The 26868-nt window shown below is 37.1% G+C and overlaps 1 protein-coding gene across 4 annotated transcripts; it reads right to left on the bottom strand.

The window, feature by feature from the left end:
• Positions 1–1831: 1831 nt before the first annotated feature.
• Positions 1832–25608, bottom strand: LOC127450231 (B-cell receptor CD22-like). Of its 4 annotated transcripts, XM_051714149.1 has the most exons (12): positions 24735–25608; positions 20361–20396; positions 16070–16357; positions 15665–15955; positions 14009–14290; positions 13491–13784; positions 11675–11944; positions 10901–11149; positions 10162–10281; positions 9856–9957; positions 5470–5516; positions 1832–4568 (listed from the first exon to the last, which is right to left on the bottom strand). In XM_051714149.1, the coding sequence occupies exons 1-11, from the start codon at positions 24763–24765 to the stop codon at positions 5500–5502; spliced, it is 1980 nt and encodes a 659-aa protein (XP_051570109.1). In that variant the 5' UTR covers positions 24766–25608; the 3' UTR covers positions 1832–4568; positions 5470–5499. The 4 variants fall into 4 exon arrangements, 3 of the variants coding, with proteins under 3 accessions (XP_051570109.1, XP_051570110.1, XP_051570111.1); XM_051714150.1 differs by lacking the exons at positions 1832–4568; positions 5470–5516 and adding an exon at positions 5576–5817; XR_007898935.1 differs by lacking the exons at positions 1832–4568; positions 5470–5516 and adding an exon at positions 10776–10810.
• Positions 25609–26868: the final 1260 nt, after the last annotated feature.

Raw genomic sequence — 26868 nt, 5'->3', positions numbered from 1 at the left:
TCACATTTAACAAAAACCCACCAATTCACTATCTCAAAAAATTTGAATAAATCATAAGACCAATAAAAAAAACATTTTTAGTGAATTGTTGGCCTTCTGGAAAGTATGTTCATTTACTCTATATGTACTCAATACTTGGTAGGGGCTCCTTTTGCTTTAATTACTGCCTCAATTCGGCATGGCATGGAGGTGATCAGTTTGTGGCACTGCTGAGGTGGTATGGAAGCCCAGGTTTCTTTGACAGTGGCCTTCAGCTCATCTGCATTTTTTGGTCTCTTGTTTCTCATTTTCCTCTTTACAATACCCCATAGATTCTCTATGGGGTTCAGGTCTGGTGAGTTTGCTGGCCAGTCAAGCACACCAACACCATGGTCATTTAACCAACTTTTGGTGCTTTTGGCAGTGTGGGCAGGTGCTAAATCCTGCTGGAAAATGAAATCAGCATCTTTCAGCAGAAGGAAGCCTGAAGTGCTCCAAAATGTCTTGGTAAACGGGTGCAGTGACTTTGGTTTTCAAAAAACACAATGGACCAACACCAGCAGATGACATTGCACCCCAAATCATCACAGACTGTGGAAACTTAACACTGGACTTCAAGCAACTTGGGCTATGAGCTTCTCCACCCTTCCTCCAGACTCTAGGACCTTGGTTTCCAAATGAAATACAAAACTTGCTCTCATCTGAAAAGAGGACTTTGGTCCACTGGGCAACAGTCCAGTTCTTCTCCTTAGCCCAGGTAAGACGCCTCTGACGTTGTCTGTGGTTCAGGAGTGGCTTAACAAGAGGAATACGACAACTGTAGCCAAATTCCTTGACACGTCTGTGTGTGGTGGCTCTTGATGCCTTGACCCCAGCCTCAGTCCATTCCTTGTGAAGTTCACCCAAATTCTTGAATCGATTTTGCTTGACAATCATAAGGCTGCGGTTCTCTCGGTTGGTTGTGCATCTTTTTCTTCCACACTTTTTCCTTCCACTCAACTTTCTGTTAACATGCTTGGATACAGCACTCTGTGAACAGCCAGCTTCTTTGGCAATGAATGTTTGTGGCTTACCCTCCTTGTGAAGGGTGTCAATGATTGTCTTCTGGACAACTGTCAGATCAGCAGTCTTCCCCATGATTGTGTAGCCTAGTGAATCAAACTCTGAGACCATTTTGAAGGCTCAGGAAACTTTGCAGGTGTTTTGAGTTGATTAGCTGATTGGCATGTCACCATATTCTAATTTTTTGAGATAGTGAATTGGTGGATTTTTGTTAAATGTGAGCCAAAATCATCACAATTAAAAGAACCAAAGACTTAAACTACTTCAGTCTGTGTGCATTGAATTTATTTAATACACGAGTTTCACAATCTGAGTTGAATTACTGAAATAAATGAACTTTTCCACGACATTCTAATTTATTGAGATGCACCTATATATATTAGGGCTGGGAATCGATGAATGTTTGTTCCAGGCAGGCAGCAGTTGCCCTAACCCCGCCCCCACCCTATTCCTAACCATATAGACCTTATTCACAGCAGCACCATCTTTGATTTTTAATGGGAATGACAACGTGGCCATGAAAGAAAGATGTACAGTCTCTTCAATGAACTGTACTGCAGTTTAAAATGTTTTTGGTTCGTTCCATGGACAATTCATTCAGTAGACAAAAAACTCCAGACAGCATGAGTTGTGGTAAATCAGATGTGATCAACAATCTTTTACAGGTTTATAACGTGCATGCCATTGAAGAGATGGTAAGTCTAACCCTCACAGCCTCATTGATTCCCATTAAAAATCAAAGATGGCACTACAGTGAATAAGGTCTATGGAACCAGTAGTGAGTGCCAACAACACCTCCTGTATCCTATGAAAGGTTGCATTTGAAGGCTGCATTTTGAGTGTCCTACTTGCTTTTCTGAAACGTGACATCTTTAAATGCGGGATGACCCTAGCCGCACCCTTCACTCTTCACTATTTCAATGTTTATGCACTGGCAGCAGTTACCTAGATTTTTGCTTTTTTTAAAGGTGCACTAAATATGATTTTAGCTGTCTCTTACTCCTCCCATCGGCCCCAGGTTTACTTGTGGTTTTCGACTCTATAATGACACATAACTTCCTGGATACTGGAAGTTTGTTTACTACCACTTTACATTAAAGATGTTTATCTTCTGTTTTATTACTTAGTTTGTTTTTCTCCGTCTCTACACACATCCCTATTATGAACATTCTTGGCTTTAATCCAGATGATTTTTCATGCATTGTTGTGCGCAAAACTGTAACCGTGCAGCCGCAAGTCACAAGCTCTCTGCCCTGCTGAACACTGCCTTGTGCTCGCACTTGCCGTTTGATGTTGCGCGTTTATCCGTGATCTGCTCCATGAGTTGCAGGTCATAATAGTTTGTTTCAGCACTCCAGCAGGGACCTCTTGTTTGTACATTTTATCTTCCCACTTGCACTCATTCTGTTCAGACTCTCTGGTAGATCACAGTCATGTTGTTTAATACCATCACTCTGGACTGTACTGTTGACTTGGGCACCGTTGTTGTTTGTAGTAAGTATATTGTGTTTGTTGCTTTATTGTTTGATTTGCTTGTTTTGTTTACATGTATTTAATGTTCAATCATGGGCTGACATGTTATTATAGTCATTATTAGTGGTAGTAACTCAGTCAATTGCATGACACAGGTTGTCTTGTGTTGTCAACATGGCAGCACCCATTAGGGGGCGACCCGCTCCATGTAAAATTAAACAGCTTTTATTTGGTTACTGATATGACTGGAGTTTCCATCTAATGTTAATGTACATCATTTTCAACATACTGTATTTCTAAAAAATGCTATTCATGTCTTTGTGTAAAACATTTTTAATTAGCAAAAACATACTCCGTGCCACCTTAAGGAAAAGTGATAACTTGACATTTATTTTTGTGGTAATCGACATTTTGTCATAAATATTGTTAAGTGAGCTTAACTTTTTTTGATTGAACCCAGAATATTCCTTTAATGTTTTATTTTATATGGCTTGTAAAATGTATCCAGCCAAGAGCAGTGAGTGTTATTTTCTTGTCAAAATTTTTGTTTGATTAATATCTAATTATTTTTGTATATGCAATGCATATAAAGGACTCAGGTGAATTGAATTAATAAATTCCATGTGACACCTTTGCCCCAATATTAGGTATTAAAGCAACATCAAATTGATTTTGGACTTTATTAGTTTTGGATGAGCTAATGTGTGTTGTGCACTATGGTGAATTATTGTAGAATAATGATTAAAAGTTTTAAGAACTAGCCTACATTTTTCTGAAATGTATCAGCCTATTGCGGACAAATTAGGGCTAGAATTGAACTGTAATCACTTAGCCAGTCACATATCTCCAATCTCTGATGTTTAAAATGGACATTGGGCTCAGCCTCTGATGTTGGCAGAGTCTAGTCATGGACCTGTTGCACTCTCCATGTTAGGGGATTGTTAGTATAACTTTCAATAGGCAAACATAATCACATGACATGCCTAAATAAATACCCAAGTTGAAAACATGTTTTTTGGCAATAATTGACCGAAAAAAATAACAGAAAAGTGTAAAAAAAAAAAAAAAAAAAGTTTAACAAATGATTTTGAGAAAAGAAAAAAAAAGAAAAATATTCTATTTCCATTATTATAATTCCCCTGCTGGCCTGCCACATGTTTGTCATAAAACACATATTCACGTATAAATTTGGTCAATCCAATCAAGTCTTAACTTCTGCCAATAATTTGCTTCAAACTGAAAATTCTGTCATCTACCCACCCCCATGTCGCTCGAAACTAGAATTTATTTATTATCAATGTGTAAAATGTTCAATGAAAATGATGATCATAGTGGTCAAGTTCAGTTGCTTAAGGTTTGCACCCATGTCCTGTTGTACTATGTGAATACAGTACCTAACCGTACCTACAGTACCTGATTAGACTAACACGTTTTTCCACGCTTGATATGTAGATAATGCTCGTTTCTCCTCTCAGTGTTCAATAATCCCTATTTACATGCACTAGTGTATCCTCACAATGGCACAAAGCACATCGCATGCACCTGAAGCACATGTAGACTGGGGTTGCTAATATTAAGTATTAATCATTTATTGCCATCTTAGCTCAGGTGAGATCAGTCAGTGTCACAAAATGATAGAGCTTTGATGAGCCTGGTCATTCTCTAAACTTATCTGCATCCTGTTATTGAACCTCAACTCTTTCAGCCGGGCGTTGACTGAAATGCCACCAGCCTCGGGTTGTAAATGTTCTAGATATGATAGATTATGATTGATTAACTAAGTTGGTTAAATCTATTTTTACAAGGGAGAGCAGGCCAGGACAGCAATCAGGTTCAGGTATTAGAAAAGCTTACATAAATGCATAAAATTACATTACATACAAAAGCACATTTAAATATGTGTAGGAAAGAATCAAACAATCATTTATAACAATTGCAATCAAATTATTCTAATCCCTTGAATTTAACAATGTAAAGTTACTAAGAATAATAAAAGCTTGAAGTTTTAGGACAGTTTGCAAATAAAGTCACATCACTTGATCCACAAACAGCACCTGAAAACATAAAAATGAATTCAAAATTGCATATTTCATTTTATTCTTAGATTCTCAATGTTGCTTGAAGATGCTGTCTTGCAACATGGTCTCATAGTGAAAACTTGACTCTATATACATTTTTGCTAAATTTGTTTACTGCTATTGGGCGTAGGCTGCTTTTGGACAGACTGACTTACTACAGATTAAATTATTACAGTATGCCTTATGATATGAGTACAGTAATCAATTATTTTAGAAATAAATTCAACAAAATGTTATTTTCAGATTCCAAAGGTTGTAGTGAGAGACACACACAGAACATGGAGCATGAGTGTCCGAATCCCGACACAGACCGAAACTGAACTAGACAGGGAAGTCAGAATCCAGACACTATGCTCCGGACATGAAACACAAGACAGCTCATGACCCATACGCGCAGCGCAATGTGAGGCGCACCTGTGTTCGCGAGAGACAGAAATAAACCATTGACACGAGTACATGTCGCCAAGATGACATAAGCGTGATACACCCACGTCAATAACAGACAGAACATGGAGCATGAGTGACCGGATCCCGACTCAGACTGCAACTGAACCAGACAGGAAGTCAGGATCCAGACACCATGCTCCGGACATGTAACAAGACAGGCCGAAGAGCGCACGGCAGGGAATTCAACTGAAATCGTGCGCTCACGCAAAGACAGACAATGAGCGGCCAGTGTTATATCGTCTGACCACTAGAAACCTGCAGCCAAACGTGATGTACAGCACGTAAATTTTGAATTGCAAAAATGTTGTCATGTTCACTTAAATTTCATGAGACCAGGCTGCAACATTTACTGGTTCAATCTATATATACAGTAGATATTATAGTTATTATGGCATGATTGTGATATTATGTGGTTATGTTATGATCTCACCTTGATCCTCTGTTTTCATCTTCAGCACTTTTACTGGTACTCCCTAACTGATGCCAAGAAAAAAGTCTTCATAAGGAATCACATTACACAAAATCTGAAAAAGTTTTCTTGCTGGGTCTCAGGAGGGTATCATTTGGGTATTCCGAATCATGTTTCTTACTTCTTGTGTAACTCTTTTATCTCTAATATAACTAATAAAGCTAGTAAAACAATTTACACTCAAATCAATATTTCATGTGCATTTATTTATTTATTTGGTAGGGAGCCGTGTAATAAGTGAGATGATGTACAGTCGGTGGAACGATTGAGTGGAATTCAATCGTTTTCAAGAGTGGAGTTATGACATCCCTAAAATTAAAAATGGGCATATAAAGATGTATATATTCATAGAGCTGTACAGTATATAATTCATAGAATTATTAATCTTTTAAACTGGGATTCTTTTATATGATTTGTCTGTCTTTATTTATTCAGTTATTCAATTCAACTTAATTGTGAAAATAAGTAATTGCATTTGATTTAGTATTTTACATTAAAGAAGGATTCAGGGTTTAATACAAGTTAAGCTCAATCTACAGCATTTGTGGCATAATATTACCACAAAATTAAATTCTGACTTGCCCATCCTTTTCTTTAAAAAAAGCAAAAATCTAGGTTACTTACAGTGTAAGTTAATTGAGAAGTCAAAATAAGTTTTTGTGGTAATCAAAATAATGCCGCAAATGCTGTCAATTGATCTTAACTTGTATTGAACCCGGAATATTCCTTTAAATTACAAGAAAAAAAAAAAACTCTTATTAAGGATTATAGATGTATTTTTTACATTTTGTAACAATCAGATGACAGCTAGGACAAATCTACCCTAGGGGGCTTCTTGTCCCAGGTGGTAATCTAACCTCAGTAGTGGGGGTAAATTAGTTGGCCACTTTTCATATAGAAGAAAGGAAATTGGCACTTTAATTCACCAGAGTGGCATTCAACTGATCACAAAGTATAGTCAGGACATTACTGATGTAAAAAAACAGCACCATCACTATTTGAAAAAAGTCGTTTTTATCAAATCTAGACAGGCCCCATTTCCAGCAGCCATCACTCCAACACCTTATCCTTGAGTAATCATGCTAAATTGCTAATTTGTTACTAGAAAATCACTTGCCATTATATCAAACACAGTTGAAAGCTATTTGGTTCATTAAATGAAGCTTAACATTGTCTTTGGGTTTGTTTTTGAGTTGCCACAGTATACAATAGACTGGCATGTCTTACGGTCAATATTAGGTCAAAAATGGCAATAAAAAAAAGACACAGCTTTCTCTAGAAACTCATCAGTCAATCATTGTTTTGAGGAATGAAGGCTATACAATGCTTGAAACTGCCAAAAAACTGAAGATTTCCTACAAAGGTGTACACTACAGTCTTCAAAGACAAAGGACAACTGGCTCTAACAAGGACAGAAAGAGATGTGGAAGGCCCAGATGTACAACTAAACAACAGGATAAATACATCAGAGTCTCTAGTTTGAGAAATAGACGCCTCACATGTCCTCAGCTGACAGCTTCATTGAATTCTACCCACTCAACACCAGTTTCATGTACAACAGTAAAGAGAAGACTCAGGGGTGCAGGACTTATGGGAAGGATTGCAAAGAAAAAGCCACTTTTGAAACAGAAAAACAAAAAGAAAAGGTTAAAATGGGCAAAGAAACACAGACATTGGACAACAGATAATTGGAAAAGAGTGTTATGGATCTTAACCCAGTTGAGCTTTTGTGGGATCAGCTAGACTGTAAGGTGCGTGAGAATTGCCCGGCAAGACAGTCACATCTATGGCAAGTGCTACAGGAAGCGTGTGTGAAATGTCACCTGAGTATCTGGACAAACTGACAGCTAGAATGCCAAGGATCTGCAAAGCTGTCATTGCTGCACATGGAGGATTTTTTGATGAGAACTCTTTGAAGTAGTTTAAGAAGTTCTGAATTTTTTTTTCAAATTATAATAGTAATTTTTCACTGTGGCAGCGGGGGCGTGGTCAAGCGTCCGTCCGGGGAGAGAGAAAGCGGTAAGGGTGCTTGCACCTGAGCTAGATTATGTGTAACACCCGTCTCTAATTCCAGTGAGCATGGGGAGAGCGGCATATAAGCAGCCACACCACCAGCAGAGGAGAGAGAGAGTTTGGCACAAGGAAGGCTACGGTGCTCTGAAGCTGTTACAGTCATTCTGTTGTATTTGTGAAGCTGATGTGTTTAAATAACGACGTGCCTGTGAAGCTGATGAGTTTGTGAAGTTGTAAAGCACTGAAGTGGCCGATTAAAAGTTTTACCTGAGCCTGGAAAACCCGCTTCCCTGTGTTCTCCTTCCCTTCTGCTGTGAAGCTGTTACATTCACGTTATTAATGTCCTGACTATACATTGTGATCAGTTGAATGTCACTTTGGTGAATAAAAGTACCAATTTCTTTCCATAAGAGCAAAATCTGTACATTTTTCCAAACTTTTGGCCACCTATATATATATACACTACCGGTCAAAAGTTTTGAAACACTCATTCTTTATTATAATTTTTTTCTTCACATTTTAGAATTATAGTAAAAAACTATGGAATAACATAAATGGAACAATGGGAATTATGTTGAGACTAAACAAAATCCAAAATAAATCAAAACTGTGTTATATTTTAGCATCTTCAAAGTAGTCACCCTTTGCGTAGAATTTGCAGACATGTACTCTTGACATTTTCTCAACCAACTTCTTGAGGTATCACCCTGGGATGCTTTTTAAACAGTATTGAAGGAGTTCCCATCTATGTTGGGCACTTATTGGCTGCTTTTCTTTATTATTTGGTCCAAGTCGTTTTTATTTTTTTTTTTTAAATTAATTTTAGTTTTGTAATGAAATAAATATGTTGGCACAATTATATTTTTGTCTACAAAACTAATTTCAAACATTTAAGCATACGATTTTTAAGATCATGAGAAACATTTCAGTCAAGTGTTTCAAAACTTTTGACCGGTAGTAGTGTATCTATCTATCTATCTATCTATCTCTCTCTCTCTCTCTCTCTCTCTCTCTCTCTCTCTCTCTCTCTCTCTCTCTATATATATATATATATATAATTTATTTTTTTTATTTATTTATTTTTTTTGTGCTGACAACTAAATCAATAAATGTTTATATTTTGTTCCCCATGATATTTACTGGATGATAAATCATCATCATGTATGTGCTGAACTTAAATCTAAATATGTCCCAGTTTAAAAGTAAAGGTGCATTGTTCTTAAAGGAATAGTTCACCCAAAAATTACTTGCTTTCTTCTGCAGAACACAAATGAAAATTTTTAGAGGATTATCTCAGCTCTGTGGATCCATACAATGCAGGTGAATGGTGGCCAGAACTATGATTAAATCTCCAAAAATCACAAAGTCAGCCGTAAAAGTAATCCATACAACTCCAGTGGTTAAATATATATCTAAAGCAATATGATAGGTGTGGGTGAGAAACAGATCAATATTTAAGCACTTTTTTTTTTAACCATAAATATCCTTTTTCACTTTTACATTCTTCTTCTTCTGTTTTTTTTTTTTTTTTTTTTTTTTTTTTTTTGTGGAAACTATCCTTCTTTGTGCATTTCACCACCAAATGGTCAGGGCTGGTCAAAGGTGGCGATTTAAAGATTCCCTCCCACACCTATAATAGTGCTTCAGATTATATGATTTTAACCACTGGAGTCGTATGGGTTACATGTATTCTGCCTTTATGTGCTTTTTTGAGCTTAAACGTTTTGGTCACCATTCACTTGCATTGTATGGCCCTACAGAGCTGAAATTTTCTTCAAAAATTCTCAGTTTGTGTTCTGCAGAAGAAAGAAAGTCATACACATCTGGGATGGTATGAGGGTGAATAAAAAATGAGAGAATTTGTATTTTTGTGTGAACTACCCCTTTAAGGAGGGTATAACTTCAATACCTAATAAATATATAACTACATTAGTTCACTGTTTTCCATGATAACTATAGGAACCTTCATCAAAACCACAATAATGTGAATTTAAAGCCTTTTAGCATAAGTTTATGATCATGACTTAAAATTAAAGCCCTAAGTAAACATTTTCATGCGCTAATAATATTAAAAAATATATATAATGACACTAGGAATTTAGTGAAGAGGACAGAACTTCCCAATATGACAACTGTAAAATATGACTCCATCTGTGACATGATTATATTCTATCTGTTGTCCATGTTCATCCATTATTAACAGTTGTCGGAATTCTACAAACACATTTTAGCACCATATACAGTATTATACCCTCTTGTCATATTTATTTATTTATTTATTTATTTTCTGCAACTGATCATAAAGTACATTTAGGGGTATTAATCCAGATTTACCAGACTGCAGTAGCATCAGTGCTGTGACTTCGTGCCGTTTCTGCTCTGACATCTGACTGATGTTCTGTTGATTGACAGCAGAGGGCGACCAAGATCCTCTACCTTGACAAACAAAGTGGAGCTTTAGGAATGTTTACTTTAAAGTTTTGAGGTAAAAGATTCAGAGTTACATTTTCAACTTCTGTATGTGTGTACATGTTTGAGATTGTCATAACAGTGTTCTAATTCATAAGCTCATTTAATGTTAAATTACGTGAGCCCATATTAAGGTTTGTCTGTGCATTGAATTGAGGGCAGAAAATGAACCTTTGTTGTTTTTTAAACACCACAGCAGGATCAGTGTGAAAAAGAACAAAACCATGACACTCAGTCCAACAGTCATTCCAGTTATCAGACCATGAGACAGAGATCTTGAGACTGGGGAAGCTGAGGAAGATACACATAAGAAACCAATTACACAATGTTTCTGATAATCAGCACATATCTGGGATGATTTTTGCCTTCATTTTGAACATGTGTGCACTGACAATGACATTTAACTCACCCATTACAATGAGGGTAATAGATGTGCTGAGTGATCTCAATGGAACAAATCAGTAGCCTATTTGACTGTCTGACCAAGCATTCGAATGGTTTGCTAATTCTTGAGAACAATCAAAGTGTGTTCAATCAGACGGCCTTTTCTCTGACCCTTTATCTGTTCATAAAGGGGTACCACAAGGTTTAGTACTGTATCAATAATTTAAGACACTGTTTGCCTGATGATTCAATGTTAGGCTGATGACAGCTGTTTTCTGATTCAGGTTTGTCTGTGCATTGAAATGTAACAGGACATAGGATACATCTTTGTTGTTTTTGTAGTGCAACTAAAGGACCAGTTTGACAGTGATCAAATACATGACATTCAGTCCTAGACTCACTCCAGTTATCAGACCATGAGACAGATATCTTGAGGCTGGGGAAGATACAGTACATGCATACATTTATAAGGTGCCGCAAACTATACAGAAATTGTTTGATAATGTTTAGAGTTCTTTAGTCTCACCTCTGACTGAGATCCAGCTCTTGGGTGACTCTCCTCTCTCTGTGTGTTTACAGTAGTAGAAACCTTCGTGTGACTTTGAGACAGTATGGATGATCATCTCTCCTGTAGTCTGCTTCTGGAGGAGTGATCCATCTTTATAGAAATCAGCTGTGAGGTCTGAGGGATTTGAATATCGATGTAAACAGCGTAGAGTCAGAGAATCTCCTTCAGTCACAGGATGAACAGGACTCTCCAGAATCACACGACCATCTACAGAACAAGGAAACATTCAGTATAAACAGCAGGATGATGGAAGAATAAAACTGTGTCCTTTTAAGCTGAAATTAGTAGGAATGTGTTTAAAAAAAAACATTAACATTCAGTGCACAAATATAAAACAGCTTTGAAGAACAACCACTCAGCGGTACAGCACTGAATGCAGACTTACACTGAAGCAGGGATCCAAACTATATCTAGGGAACAAATGAAGCCTTGTTGGGAGTGACTCTTTAGACTTTAGTAAAAAAAAAACTCTTAGCAACCAAACAAAACACGCTAGCATCCTGACTGTGAGTTTTGCATTGGTAAGTTCCACTCAATCAAGTTTCATTCTAGTTACTTATGCTTAATATACAGTAACTAATAATAAAAGTGATGCTTGCTTTAATAAGATGCACTTATTATTTAATTAATGGTTGAATTATGCCTCATGCTTCCTGCACTTGTTATTCCAACCTGCTTTTTGCATTAATTGTATATTGCCAATGCAATGAGCAATTAGAGTTGTAGACTCACTGTGTACAGTGATATTAACAGGATTTCTCTTTTCTCCAGACTCAGAGAGACACCAGTACACTCCAGTGTCAGAAGTGTAGATGGGACTGATTCTACATGTAGATCCTGTTTGTGATGATTTACAGGGTTGCAGCCCCCAAATGTCTGTGTATGTTCTCACTGTCCATCCAGTAGAGTTACTCTGATCCTCACAGCTCAGAGAGAGAGAGTCTTGTGAGAAGTGTTGAGTTCTGTTGGGACTGATGATCAGAGAGACTGAAGGAGAGACTCCTGAGAAACACATGACAGCTTGAGTATGGCCAGAAAATTAGTTTCTTGAGTATGAAAATGAGTATGGAAATTCTCTTTATTAAAGATGGACCAATCAGTGAATCATATACTGTAACATACACTTTAACATATTCTTCACACATTCTACTATTGATTTTACTTAGGGATAGTTCACAAAATAAAAATGGTAATTTACAGTATTTAACCTCATGTTGTTTTAACCCCATTTGACTTTCTTTCCTCTGTGAAAACAGGTGATGTGAGACACAATGTTGTATGATTGGTCACTGAGGCTAATACTCTGCCTAACATCTCCCTTTGTATTCCACAGAGGAAAGAAAGTCATACGGGTTTGGAACAAACAATTTTTTCTTTATAAAAAAGAGAGAATTTTATTTTTGAGTGAACTACCCCTGTAAGGTTAATGGTTTGCTCTTAAAGGGTTAGTTCACCCAAAAATGAAAATCCTGTCATGATTTAGTTACCTTTAAGCCATCCCAGATGTATATGACTTTCCTTCTTCAGCAGAACCGAAGTGAAGTTTTCAGCTCAGTTTGTCCATACAATGCAAGTAAACAGGTGCCTTTAGGCTGCTGACTATTTGATGGTCCAAAAGGCATATTTAGGCAGCATAAAAGTAATCCACACAACTCCAGTCGATCAATGAATGTCTTCTGTAGCAAATCGATAGGTTGGTGTAAGAAACACATCATTAATTAAAACTTTATTAACGTAAAAAAAAAATTAAACAAAATAGCTTCCTGCCAGCAGTCGACGCATCAGTGACGTAAGCGTTATGGCACATTTGTTTATGCGGCAGTTTATGCATAAATAAAAGACAGGCACAAGCGTGTAGTTCAGCAACTGTAATCAAACAAGCACAGAGCTAAAAAACAAGCATGGACGACCAAAGCAATCGACTGCAGACCTATTACATCCCATAACAGCATTCACACGAGAAGTCGGAAGCGCGCGCTTTGTATGCAACATAGAAACGAACGTCATGCGAGAGTTAGGTCATTTCAAACAGCATACCAGCGCTGGCTGGAAGCAATGATTTAAATGAAAAATAAAACAATTAATTATCGATTTGTTTCTTACACTAACCTATCGATTTGCTTCAGAAGACATTCATTGATCAACTGGAGTCGTGTGGATTACTTTTATGCTGCCTAAATATGCCTTTTGGACCATCAAATAGTCAGCAGCCTGATGGCACCAGTTTACTTACATCTGGGATGGCATCAGGTAAGTGAATAATGAGAGAATTTTCATTTTTGGGTGAACTATTCCTTTAACCCCTAACAAGTATTAAACATTGACACTGTTGGTGCTACAAACATTAGTGATACTTATAATTGTTTATCTTATTGTAAAGAGGTGTATTGTTACTTTTCTACAGTAAGCATTCTGCATTGTAGTGACAAGTTTTGCATGTTCAAATACAACTACTTTTTTTGACAATATGTTGTTGACAATATATAAAAATAAAAAAATCTAGTTTTCAGTACTGTCTCATTCACACTCTGATTCTGTTTTAACTCACCAGTGACCAATAGTAGCTGCATGTTGCTGGTGTATGTTTTATTGCCTGGTCCTTCTTCTCTCTCTGCTCTGCACTTATAAACTCCTGTGTGATTTACAGCAGCAGAACTGAGAGTATAGTTTCCTCCAGCTCCTCTGCTGCTGTCTGACAGGAGTTTATAATTTAACGTATTATCTTCTTTGTACCAGCTAAATGTCCAGTCTGTAGAGGAGTCTTTAACCTCACAGATCAGAGTCACTGAGTCTCCTTCAGTCACCCACTTCTGTGGAGATACACTTAAAACTGCTTTCCAATCTGAAATTGATACATATTTCATTAACAACATTAAGTGAACATTTACATTAACGATAAACTTTTGCTGTTTATACTCATAGAAAACACACATACAGACTCACAGTCACATTCACATTGTGACAGCTTCGCAGATCACTGAGTTTAGTCTTTTGTCTTTTCTCTACAGGTGTATTTACCACTGGTAAAACAACCACTGAAATAAATAAATACAGAATTGTACTCACAGTGTACTGTGATATTAACAGGATTACTCTTCTCTCCAGACTGAGACTGACACCAGTACACTCCAGTGCCAGAAGTGTAGACGGGACTGATTCTACATGTAGATCCTGTTTGTGATGCCCAGAATAATAATGAACAGGTATGCAGCCCCAAAATGTCTGTGTATATTCTCACTGTCCATCCAGTAGAGTTACTCTGATCCTCACAGCTCAGAGAGAGAGAGTCTTGTGAGAAGTGTTGAGTTCTGTTGGGACTGATGATCAGAGAGACTGAAGGAGAGACACCTGAAAAACACATGACAGCTTGACTGTTTCAGTTTCATTTGAGTTAGAAAATTGTCTTTATTAAAGATGAAACGAGCAGTGAATCATATTAACACACTCACACATTCTTGTTAGTAGTAGCATCTGGGTAAGCATCAGTAGTACATACTTTAAGGGATAACTGTTGTTCCAACCCACATGACTTTCCTTTGTGGAACAAGAAACTTAGATATAAGGCAGAATGTTAGCCTCAGTCACCCCCCAAAAAAAGATGCAATGAAAGTGAACGGTGACTGATGCTAACATGAGGCTGCCTCACACCGTGTCCTAACCAGATGCGATGTGACAACACCACATGTGATAAAAGGTATTTTTTCCATGTTAATCAGAGTTTTTGTCCAAACCAGTGACACGCGACGAGCGACAGGGCTTTCTATTTTTGGAATGGTTTCTATTTCTGCAACGTTGCACCGGGCAGCCCAGTTAACAACTGGATCTAAAATTCTTCTCATAACAGTATATTAACGCTGGCTTCTCACTAGCCCATTCAGAACAACTTGATTTTCGCAGAGGATCTCACACCTCCTGATTGATGTGCTTGAGGTCTCTTTCTCTTTTGTCTGTCACACACAAAACCATCACTTCAGAATGGTGGAGGAATGAGACATGGCGTCTCCCACTGATTTTCTGTCCGCTTCCCTGTCACGTGGAGATCGGCGAAATAACAACAAGTACCGCTTGAACATAAACAATGGCAATACACTGAATTTGGATGCGAATCATAAAGTAACTTTGCCCTGTGTATGTGTGTGATCTATGGGTGTATTTATCTCCTCCGTAGAAAGCGTATGTCCAAATGCAGCTTCAGCGAGAAAATTAGTTACTTTCAATAAACAGACTGTTCTGTCTGTTCTGATTTTATTGTCATCTATCATTATTTTAGTGTATGAATATTGCAGTGTCGAGTCACGTCTAGTGTGGACAGATAGATTGCTTGTCGGTGAAATCTTGTCATGTCTGGTTAGAACAAGGTGTACTATCATCATTTGTTTTCCACATAAGAAAGAGTGGGTTTGGAACAGCATGAGTGTGCATAATTTTTAATATATAAAAATAATAATAATAATAATAATATATTTTTGTGTGAACTATCTCTTTAAAGTCAATGTTTTTTTCTTAAGTATTAAACTTTGACACGCAACTCGTCAAACACTTTGTGCTACAGACATGAATGATACTGTAGAGGTGTGTCATTACTTTTTTTTTTTTACAGTAATGCCCTGCATTGTGATGACAAGCTTTGCATAATCAAGCCACTTTTTTTCTTATCAGAAAATGTAAAAATCTTGTTTTAAGTATTGTCACATTCACACTGTGACTGTTTTTATAACTCACCAGTGACCCATATTAGCTGTGTGTTGCTGTGATCTGTGTAATAGGCTGGTTCTGCTCTCTCTGCGCTGCACTTATAAACTCCTGTGTGATTTACAGCAGCAGAACTGAGAGTATAGTTTCCTCCAGCTCCTCTGCTGCTGTCTGACAGGAGTTTATAATTTAACGTGTTATCTTCTTTGTACCAGCTAAATGTCCAGTCTGTAGAGGAGTCTTTAACCTCACAGATCAGAGTCACTGAGTCTCCTTCAGTCACCCACTTCTGTGGAGATACACTTAAAACTGCTTTCCAATCTGAAATTGATACCTCTTTCATTAGTAACATTAATGTTAATGTAAATGTTAAATTAATGTTTGACTTTTGCTGTTTATACTGAGAATAATGAACAAACAAACATAGAAACTCACTTAAAACAGTCAGTGTAACAGCATCACTGATCTTTGGGTTTTGTCCATCTCTTGCTTTTCCACTACAGGTGTATTTACCACTGTGTGTGTGTTCAACACTGTTGATTTTGCACTCCTGTGTCTTGCATTGATTGACAGTGTTTCTGTAACTGTTGTTGGTATTCTCTACAGTCCAGCTGTATGTCCACTCAGTGTCTCCTCCACCCTGTATGTCACATCTGAGAATGACTGTTTCTCCAATGTATACATGTTGATCTGGCCACATGGTCACTTTGGCTTTTGGTCTTTCTGTACAACGACAACAATTCACAAAATAATGTGCTGTATTTTCTGAATGAACACAGTCACTTCAAAATCCACAATCAGCTAAGACTGAAAGTTTGTTATTGCAATATATGACTGTCATTGCATTCATTCAGTGTCACGTGAATAATTTGAATTGCATTCTCAGAACAGTGCATTATGTAGGGAAACACACTTGCCCTCTTTTGTCAATTTAGTACAGGACTTGATTAAGGCATCACGGTTCGGTACGATTTCAGTACAACAGGAAGAACAGAATCTATCAAGAAATTATTTACTTCGACTGTTCTTTAATTTGAGATTATTTATAGTGGCTGCAACAATTCTTATTATGAAGGCACACAATTTGTATATGATTTCTCCAGCTAAATCACAAAACAAAACTAGAGTGAATATAATCTGCACATTGTGTAATGATATAAAACAAGGCTGCATCATTATAATTGACTTTAAATAGACGTTAGAAGTGCAGATTTTTTGCTTGTTTTAGTACAGTGCACACACAGGTGCTGTGTCTGTGAGAGCACGTGGCTATGTTTAGTTTTCTTGCATCACACCCTGCCTCCTTGTCTCTTCATTATTAGTTCATTGTTTCACCTGTCCCTTGTTAACCTGTTTGATTTCTCTCCCTTTATTAGTTCCTCGTATATGCTGTCTTCAGTAACGGTTTTAACCACCATGCAATTGTGTGGGGCCCCGCACATCGGAGGGCCCCACGCCCCGGTTGGGAAGCTCAGCAAAAACCGCTTGTAGGGTGACATGTTATTTTGGGTACATGTGTGGCGCGAACCCGCTGTTGTCAGCACTGTCAGAGCGGTCCACGTTAGATGCCCGCTGGGTTTTTAGGTCAGTTTTTCCAAGGAGGATTTTGCGTTGGGGTTTGTAATTTATGAAAAAATATACAGTCCTTCCGAACTTGTTTCGACCGCGCGCTCTTACTAACATATGCGCGAATGGATGTGTTAGGGGCCGTTCACACCGAATGTGTTTATGCTTGCGTCTGCTCTATTTTTCCATTGTTTTCCTTTGTAAACACGCACTGGACAAACGTCCATACCTGCTGTACCACGTCTCACTATGTCTTCAGTGTCTCATGCAGGACCGGCACATTTTTAGACACTGTGTCAAGTTAAAAATAACTTCAGGTCTGAAAAATGCATCTCGAGACACATGCGTTTTGTTTCATTCATTGAGCTGTATCTAGATTATTTTTAGCACAGGTGTCACAAAGATTTAACGTTCTGAACAAGTTCAGGTTGCAAATTGGTGACTGTTACAATGTTTAACCTTCTTCAAGATTGTTCTGCACCAAGCAAATTTCAATGCTTGGTATTCGGCAATGTTTTTTCTCCCCTTCTGCTCTAGTGTGCTGATGGGCTGCCATGCTTTGTATGTTTACTGTTTCAGTACTGCTACGAATATTGCCTACGATGCTAACATAAAATACCTTTTGCAACATGTTGAACAATACACTGCAGCCTCCAGGTGAAAGTAAACTAAATAAGACAGACAGATGCACAGGTAGCTGTAATAACCTGCCAAGCATTATTGCCTGCCGCACCTCCACCAGTGCCTTCAGCCCAGCTGCGGGGTCATCAGCCGGGAGCCTCATATCTTCAACGTTTCACCCCATTAATCCCGGAACATCTCCTGGTGGTGGGGCAGCAGTCAGGGACGTCCCACTGCCACCCCCGCAGCTAGACACCGAATCCCCTCCAATGCCACTCTTGCCTTCCCATCAGACATCCTCCCTACACTAATTACTTGCAACCAGGGTTCTATATGTCATAATACCTCGACACGACCATACGTGCCAGCCTGTTGGCAAACTGGCACCGAGATGCGTACTCAATGCCCTACTAGCACTGGCACTGTTTCTCTTAGTAACTCAGTGCCACCGGTTCCGTATGGCATACTACCTCAGCACAAGCCCTCACCACATATCCCCCAGTTTCCATTTTCCTCAGTTTCCTACTTCTGAACCCCCCACTCTTTGTTCTTCCTTCTTAACTATAGCCAGAAACTCCCTTTCTCAGCTTCCTCTGCCAATTCCTTCAAAGACTTTTTTGCAGCTGCTCCTATGATGCCAATGTCTCTAAAAAGGTGCTGCACTGATTTTCCCATAAATCCTCGGCACCCAACCTCCACAGGGTAGGTGGTAGTCCTCCGTCCATTTTCCCTGCACTCTGCGGACAGATCAGCATATTTTAGCTTCTTCCTCTCATAGGCTGTCTCCAGACCCTCTTCCCATGGAACAGTAAACTCAATCATTGCTATTTTCCTAGCTGAAGTCAACCACAACACTACATCCGGCCTCAATGAGATAATGGCAACCTCGGTAGGAAATTTTAGCTGCTGGCCAAGGTTGACCATCATTGACCAATCACTTCCAGGCATCAAGATTGATCTGGCTTCCCTCCATGCTGTACTTTGTGCGGCACCTCTCTTTTTAACTATGTCAATACACTGCCACTGGGGAGCATGCTTCCCTTTTGTTTGCCTTCACTCTATGCACCTCTAGGATCTCTGCCAGCTTCCACAGAACCTGATCATACCGCCACCTGTACCGTCCTTGTGCCAGGGATGTCTTGCACCCATTGAATATGTGCTGCAAGTTTGCTCTTGGGGCCTCACAGAGGGGGCAAATCTCCCCTTTGCCATACCACAGAGACAAATTGCCAGGACTTGGTAGGGTATCGTAGGTGAATCTTTGTGGAAATATATTACTATTGCATACAACAAATCCTCAGAGTTTTAAAAAATAATACTGTATCATATTATGATATCTAACTCGACAACAATAAATAATTGCTGGGTTATAATAATAAAATGACTGAATTCTAAAATGTTAATGAGTGAAGTAGTAGGTTTTACACACCCTGTTCATACAAATAAATAAATAAAGTGTTTTGTAAAAATATATGTATTGCTTTTTTATCACTGTATTGTGGAAAAACTGGAAAGCATGTATTATCTTTAACTACACTTTTTATTTCATTAAACATTTTGAATGTTCTTGGCTACAATGTCTGACAGAATGAATTTATAATTATATTTTAAAATAAATTTTATGTTATTTTTTAAGCAAAAACTTTCTAAATTGGGGCCCCAGGTTGGTCAGTTGCTTGGGGCCTCAGAAATCATAAACATGCCCTTGGCTGTCCTGTGCTGGATTATTTCAATCATTTGTTTGTTTCCCTGTGGTCAAGTGCTTGTGTGTCCTTTCTTCCTTCCCTGTCTAGTTCCAGTTCAGTTTGAATTTTCTAGTTGGTTTTTGTTCTCCTGTTTTCTCCACCGTTTTTTTTTTTTTATTAAATAAAAGCTCATTGGTGCTATCTGCGCTTGTGTCCTCCCTTTAAACACCCCATTCCGCGTCACCTTTTATGTAATATTGTTAAATAATTAAGTCTTTTTGTTTCTTTTTTTAAGCTAATTTTGTATCTTGATTTTTTTATTATATATATATATATATATATATATATATATATATATATATATATATATATATATATATATATATATTTTATTTTTTTTTTAAATATACTGCCTGGGGTTAATAGTCACAACTCATTTATAACTAAAATTTTTAAAAGGTTGTAAACATAACTGTAGAGCCGAGGAGGGCGGGGCCGGGCTGGAATGACACACGCCCGGTCCCCAATCAGCCTGATGGGGCGCGCGAGGGATAAAGGCGGCCGGGGATGCCAGTTCGAGAGAGAGAGAATTACAGGCAGCTGTACTGTGTGTTTATGGTTGTGTGTTTTTGTTTAAGTTGTTTATTAAATTATTATTTAAGTTGTCAAGCCGGTTCTCGCCTCCTCCTTTCCACTGAACCCCCTTACAATAACACTAAGAATAACCCTGTCAAATGTAGAACCATTCAGTTTTACTCAAATATTTTTTTATATTTTCTCTTTTTTTTTTCACAGCTGTTTGTAACATAAAATCTGTGAATAAGTGATTAAGTGAATAAATTAAATGTAATCACCTTTAGTTTGTCCAGTTTGGATGTTTGAAATCATCACTAAAAAACACAAAGAGAAAAACCCATTAAAGTCTGAACCTGTAAATCTGTAAAAAAAAAAAAAAATCCCCCCAAACCACTTAAACACAAAACACACCCTGCAGTCGTGACTAAACCATCAGGAACTTTTTCATTGGTCACCTTAATCACAGTGCTGATTAGCTACACAACATTATGGCCAAGTGGGATTTTTTTTTTAAACAAACACACACACACACACAACAACAACAGCAACAATAGAAAAGAGGGGCTTAACACTGAGAAATTACACTTATGTACAGGGACTAAAACATTTTCAAGGAACGAAAATGAAAACTGAAAACATATAGAATTTTTAGCAGAACGTTACCGAAAACCGGAACAAAGTGATTTAAATTTGTTCCGGAGTGAAAACTATATTTTTAAATGCTGATAACCGGTTAAAATCGGTTCATTTTCATTCCGATAATTTTTTCATGAAACCATAAGCCAAAGGGTTTATCACAGTACATTTTTGGAACAACACCACTTCATGATGCCCGAAATAATAAAACGTGATTTGATCTTGAAGGAAACTGCAGAATCACACATTTCTTTGCCTAATTGCCAGTTGTGGATGTTGCATTCTGTGAATGAAAACTGAGATTTAGCTGGAGAAATCATATACAAATTGTGTGCCTTCATAGTAAGAATTGTTGCAGCCACTATAAATAATCTCAAATTAAAGAAACAGTCGAAGTAAATAATTTCTTGACAGATTCTGTTCTTCCTGTTGTACTGAAACGTACCGAACCGTGACGCTGTAATGAAGTCCTGTACTAATTATTTAATTACTACATAAATATGCACAGATAATCCAGGTACAAGGAAAACATTATTAGAGGTAAAAAGTCAATTTCTCAGTTGTTTCCAAGTCTTCACTGAATTATTGTTAGATATGATGCATTAAAACAGATTTGATGCAGTCGGGTTTCGAATGAGAAGCAGATCTGTAATTAAAATTATACTTAACTGTTAATTAACTGCTTTTTATGATTGCTATGCCGGTAAATCTACCACACAAGGACATTTTTAATTGCTTATTTTCACTTATTTTGTTCTAACTGGTAACCTTTTGGAAACTAGTCTGGAGAACTTATGATAAAATTATGAAAAATACAGTTTTAGTTCAGAACGAACCGAAATGCAAGGGTGTAGCAGCCAGGGGGGACGTGGGGGACACGTCCCCCGAACTCTTTAAAAAAGGTGATTCAGTCCCCCACACTTTTCCAAGCTAAACCCATAACGAGTCCAAATGGTGGATTTGTATACTGTATTCTTTGCATTTTGTTACTTTGGGCTGATTGAGCGACCATCCAGCCAATCACAGGTGAGTTTCGTGAGCCGAAAACAACCTTTACGTAATAGGCCGTCAGTCAGACAGACTAATCAACACAGCTCTGCTCATTTCTACAAAGTTTCCTTCAACAATGCTCATTTGTCCATGTTTTTTATTGCCATTGATGTTGATCTAAATTAATAATCTAGAGATGAGGAGCACACAAATGAGAGTTATTTATCGGCATATCATTCTTGATTGGCAGCATTACGTGAAATGCACTGCAGAAAAAAACAAAGACATACACATACAAATTTTAAAGGATTAAAATTTTCTTTTGATCGTTGATTCAATGACTAACTAATTTCACACAAGACATCACCAGGTGGCATCACCAGAAATGGTTACTGAACGAATCATTAAATGGATCTGAACCAATTTTTCTGAACGTAATTGTGACGAGGAGGAGGGCGGGGCTGGGCCGTAAGGACACACGGCCAGCTCTGAATTGGGCTAATGAGCTGGGAGGAGGATAAAGACGAGCCAGAGGCACCAGTTCGAGAGAGAGATGCGCGCGGCCACATTGCATGTTTGTCTGCATTTGTTAATGTTCGTTTTATGTTGAGTTTTATCAGTAAACTTTATGTTGACTGTTTAGCCGGTTCCTGTCTCCTCCCGGCCCATCCCTTACCCCATTAAACTGGCAGTTTTGAATCAGAACTAAAGATTTACGGTCACAAATGAATTGCTCATCTGAGTCAGTTCATTAAAATGAATTGGTCACACGTGTTAGGAAAGCGGTCTGAATCGGTTCGCGATTCAATCTGAATGTCTCAGAATGCTTGCGCTCACGCTGCTGAATCATTTGTGCACGCTCTCACTTGAGTATTTTATAACATGGAAAATAAAGACAACGCTGGTTGCAGTGGATCTACAATAAATGGAACCGAAACCCGCAAATGCATCCTATCGGTTGCCAGTGATGAAGAAGGTCTTTATAAAGTTCAACACTATTGCAGCTTGTAAACGACTTCTGCAGGTAAATACATTTTCCAACCAAAAGATTATCAAAACACGTATTAGCCTACATGAAAACACTTGAAATGAAAGTACCATGAAAGTACCATGACATTACCATGTTTTTTGGACATGTACCATTACCTGGATGCACCATGTTAATACAATGGTACGTATATGAATATGGTAATCATATATCAATTTACCATGGTAGTAACATGGTATTCTTTGAAGTACTTTGAAGCACCATGCAAATACAAAATGGTACATAAATGTGGTAATTAAATATATAAATGAATAGTATACTGTATGTACGCAGAGTTTTTATACAGGAATGTGCAAATTAAATTATGTTTAACTGGGTATGTGTTTGTAGAGGTAGTAGTCTAAATCTGAAAAATAAAATGTAAAAATAGTGACTTTAAAAGTTGAACAGCATTCTAAAATGTTGTAGCATGTCTAAATATAAATTTACATGTTTTGTTTTTGGGAGGGGGGGGGTTACGTGTACATACCGGTACCGTATTGCACCATACTGTATACTTGTGTACTGTATTACACTACACTGTAATATACTGTACCAAGGCTTTGATAAACATCATGTGAATAAGTCTTTTAGATGCTTTGTCTATGACGGTATGCTCCGTGCATCTGTGGTTGAAATGTTTTTGAAGTAGCTTAAATGTAGCAAGCTACTTTTGGTGTGTAGCTTGTAGTGTAACTTGCTACTTTCTCTGAAGTGTGGCTTTTAGCTTAGTTTAACAAATTTTTCCATTGAGTAGTTTGCAGCTTAGCTTGCTACATTTTGAGTAGCTTGCCCAAAACTGTGTAATATATAAATACTGCACTGTAAGTGTTGGGTCAGTACAAGCCACCTATTGACAGCTGTGCCACCCCCTCAACACACACACACTTTTAAAATGATTGCTATGCCCCTGCTGAAATGAAAAACATTTTGTTTTTAGTCCCTGCTTATGTATGGAAAAACTCTGCCAACACAATAAAAAAGTAAAAAAAAAAAAAAAATTCATTTCAATTATTTAACTAGTTCTTCATTCTTTAATAAAGCCCTGCAAAAATATGACTTCATAAAGTGCTGTCCTAGCCTAGAAATCATAACACTTCGTCTGCATTAACTTGTCTACTAATTAAATTTTTGAACCAATTAGGATGAATAATTAAACACACACAACATAGAAATATTTGTTCCATTTCAAGCTTGGTGTGAGCAATTCACTGCCACAGATTCTGACAATTTGTAGCTCTGCCAACACAATACAAATTTTAATAATAATAAAAAAACAACAACATTATTATTTTCAATTCTTTAACTAATTATTCATTCTTTAATAAAGCCTTAAAAACAAGCCTAGAATTCATAACATGGACTTAATATGATGAACTTGCATTGAATTCTTCAGAAAACCACACACAATAAAGTGTTATTGAAAACTACCGGCAGGCGTATTTTACCGTTTGTTGACATCTTTATGAAGTCTCTGAACTATTCACAGGTGATTGAGATGACCAATAAAAATGTTCCTGAGTGTTTAGTCACAAGCTTCTTTGCTTCAAACCCCAAAATAAGTGTTATATTTAATTTTAACTTTAATTTGTTTAGTAATAATGGCATCCACATTGAAGTTTGAAGAATAATCTAGAATAGAATTTAATCAAAATGATTTGGCCAAATGTTTCGACAGTTTTGTCCAGATTGTGTTTTGGGTGGGTTTCACCCAAACACTGTGTGTTTTTTGTAAAGGTCACCTTCTAGGGTCTGAAAACAGTACAAGCACATAAATTCTAGTTAATTAATTTGTTCAATTTGTACAGTTTTTGTTTACTTATGTTACTTAAAGTTTACATAGCTATCTAAATGGGGACATCTTTTACTCATAAATCAAGAGCAAGATCAGAACATACAGTATTTTGGAAAAAATACAGAAACACTGAATGACTCAGTCATTTATATAATAAAAAACTAATACGTCAAATTAAATACATACAGAAAAAGCGATACTTACAGAGCACCAGTGGAAGTAGACGGAGCCCCATACTTATCTACTAATACCAGACTGTTTAAGACACTGTCTGTGTTACAGCCTTAAGACTTCCTGTCAGTCAGCATTGGGGAGTAACAGAATGCATGTAACGGAATTATGTATTTAAAATACAAAATATAAATAACTGTATTCCACTACAGTTACAATTTAAATTGGTAATTAGAATACAGTATTAAAAAAACAAAAAACAAAAAAACAAATCAGCAGCATTGCCACAGTAGTTTCACCAAGGTCAAGACAAGTACAAGCAACTTACTCAAATACTCGACTTCAATAGTCTACATCAGGTCGTGGCAATGCCTCAAAAACTGCATTTGCAGCATCATGTATTTTCATGGAAAACACAATTAACTCATGCAAATATCTCATCAAAAAATCCATGGGATTATGCTTCGGATGTCTAAGAATAGGCCATTTAAGCAAAGAATACAAAAGGTGACTAAAATTCGCAACACATTGTCTGTTCTCCCTATACGTAAACTATGCAAGTTGTGAAGGCCAGCTTATTTCATTGTTCATTTGTATTACTGACATTTTAATGTTTTTATCTGTCTTAGTTTATTCTTGTTCAGTGTTTAATGTTTGATCTGTTTTATGCTTTAGCTCTCATAGTTTATAGTTTTATATACAGTACATAGTTCTAGTTTCAACCTGGCACAATGTTTTTTTTTTTTTTTTTTTTTTAGCATGCTGTATAAATACTTGAGTTAATTAGAAAAGTCCAAATAAAATGCAAAAACTTTGGTCATGATGTAAACTTTACTGATAACATTTTCCACTGTGTTAGGCCATTTTAAATGTAGTAATAAATACTGTTTGTTAATTGTAAAAAAAAAAAAAAAAAAAAAAACACAAAAACCTCAAAATGTTTTGCTTAGGGCCCCCCAAAGACTAGGACTGGCACATGAGAAACAGCCTGATACAGAAAAACATTCTGTGAGCAACATGTGAGCAATGCTTCAAAACCTACATAGTTTCTATTATTTATAGTTTCTAGTATCTATTTATTTAGAGTTCCACAGACACCCCCTACCCTAAACCTAACCCTAGCCTTCCCTTACAAAAATTAACCATGGTTTCATTACAGTACCCTTGATATCACCATGGTGAGTGTTTCATCTGGAAAGCATCACATTCTAATTAACATCTGATAAACATCTCAAAAAGAGCAGACTTGCATTCATTCTAAATCGTAAACATCTCAAAGACATCTGCATCTTATGGGTTTCTTGCAGATGAGCAAACAACCTAAAAAATATGTCTACCAGAAGTAAACACACACATCAAATAGACATAGAAATAGAAGTTTCACTGAGTAGTAGTTTGAACAGCTTTTGGGAACAACATTGCAGACAGCAATCAAGCTCTTTAAAAACGACATCTTCAGTTGAGGTTATAAGCAGCTTTACCTGACTGTTCTGTTGCAAATTATTAGACTTTGCAATACAATACTTGGTGAAGTGGCGGTGGCATAGTGGGCTAAAGCGCAGAACTGGTAAGCAGAAGATTGCTGGTTCGATGCCCACAGCCACCACCACTGAGCCCTTGAGCAAGGCACTTAACTCAAGGTTGCTCAGGGGGGTTTGTCCCTGTAATAAGTGCAATGCAAGTCGCTTTGGATAAAAGTGTCTGCCAAATGTGTAAATACAATCAATAAAATGTTTATTATACCCATATTCAATCTAACTAATGAGTCAGTATTTATTAAATATTCAATATACTGTATAATAGCACAGCAAAAATGACTGCATTTGTAGAGAACCCTTACATTTTTTGTTTAACAAGGACTTTTGATACAAAGACAAATATGCAACTTGCAGTGCACCAATGGGTTTAATTTTGTATTTAATTTGAAATTGGTTTAATTTAGGGTTACAATTTAATTTGAAGGGTCTAAAAAGAGTTGATGTAGAGTTCTTAATTATACAGAGTTCTTAATTATAAATAAAACTAAGGACTGTCTTACATATACAACTACTATGTTTTGTGTATAAAGGGTCTATTAGTGATTTATTAATTAGATTGCTCTGGCTCATGTACAATAAATCATGCTCATATAAATTAACTCACATGAAGGACAAGTAAGCATGTCAAC

Source organism: Myxocyprinus asiaticus, chromosome 13 (assembly GCF_019703515.2).
Source record: "Myxocyprinus asiaticus isolate MX2 ecotype Aquarium Trade chromosome 13, UBuf_Myxa_2, whole genome shotgun sequence".
In the NCBI taxonomy this organism is placed as follows: domain Eukaryota; kingdom Metazoa; phylum Chordata; class Actinopteri; order Cypriniformes; family Catostomidae; genus Myxocyprinus; species Myxocyprinus asiaticus.
This window is presented reverse-complemented; position numbering and strand designations above follow the sequence as displayed.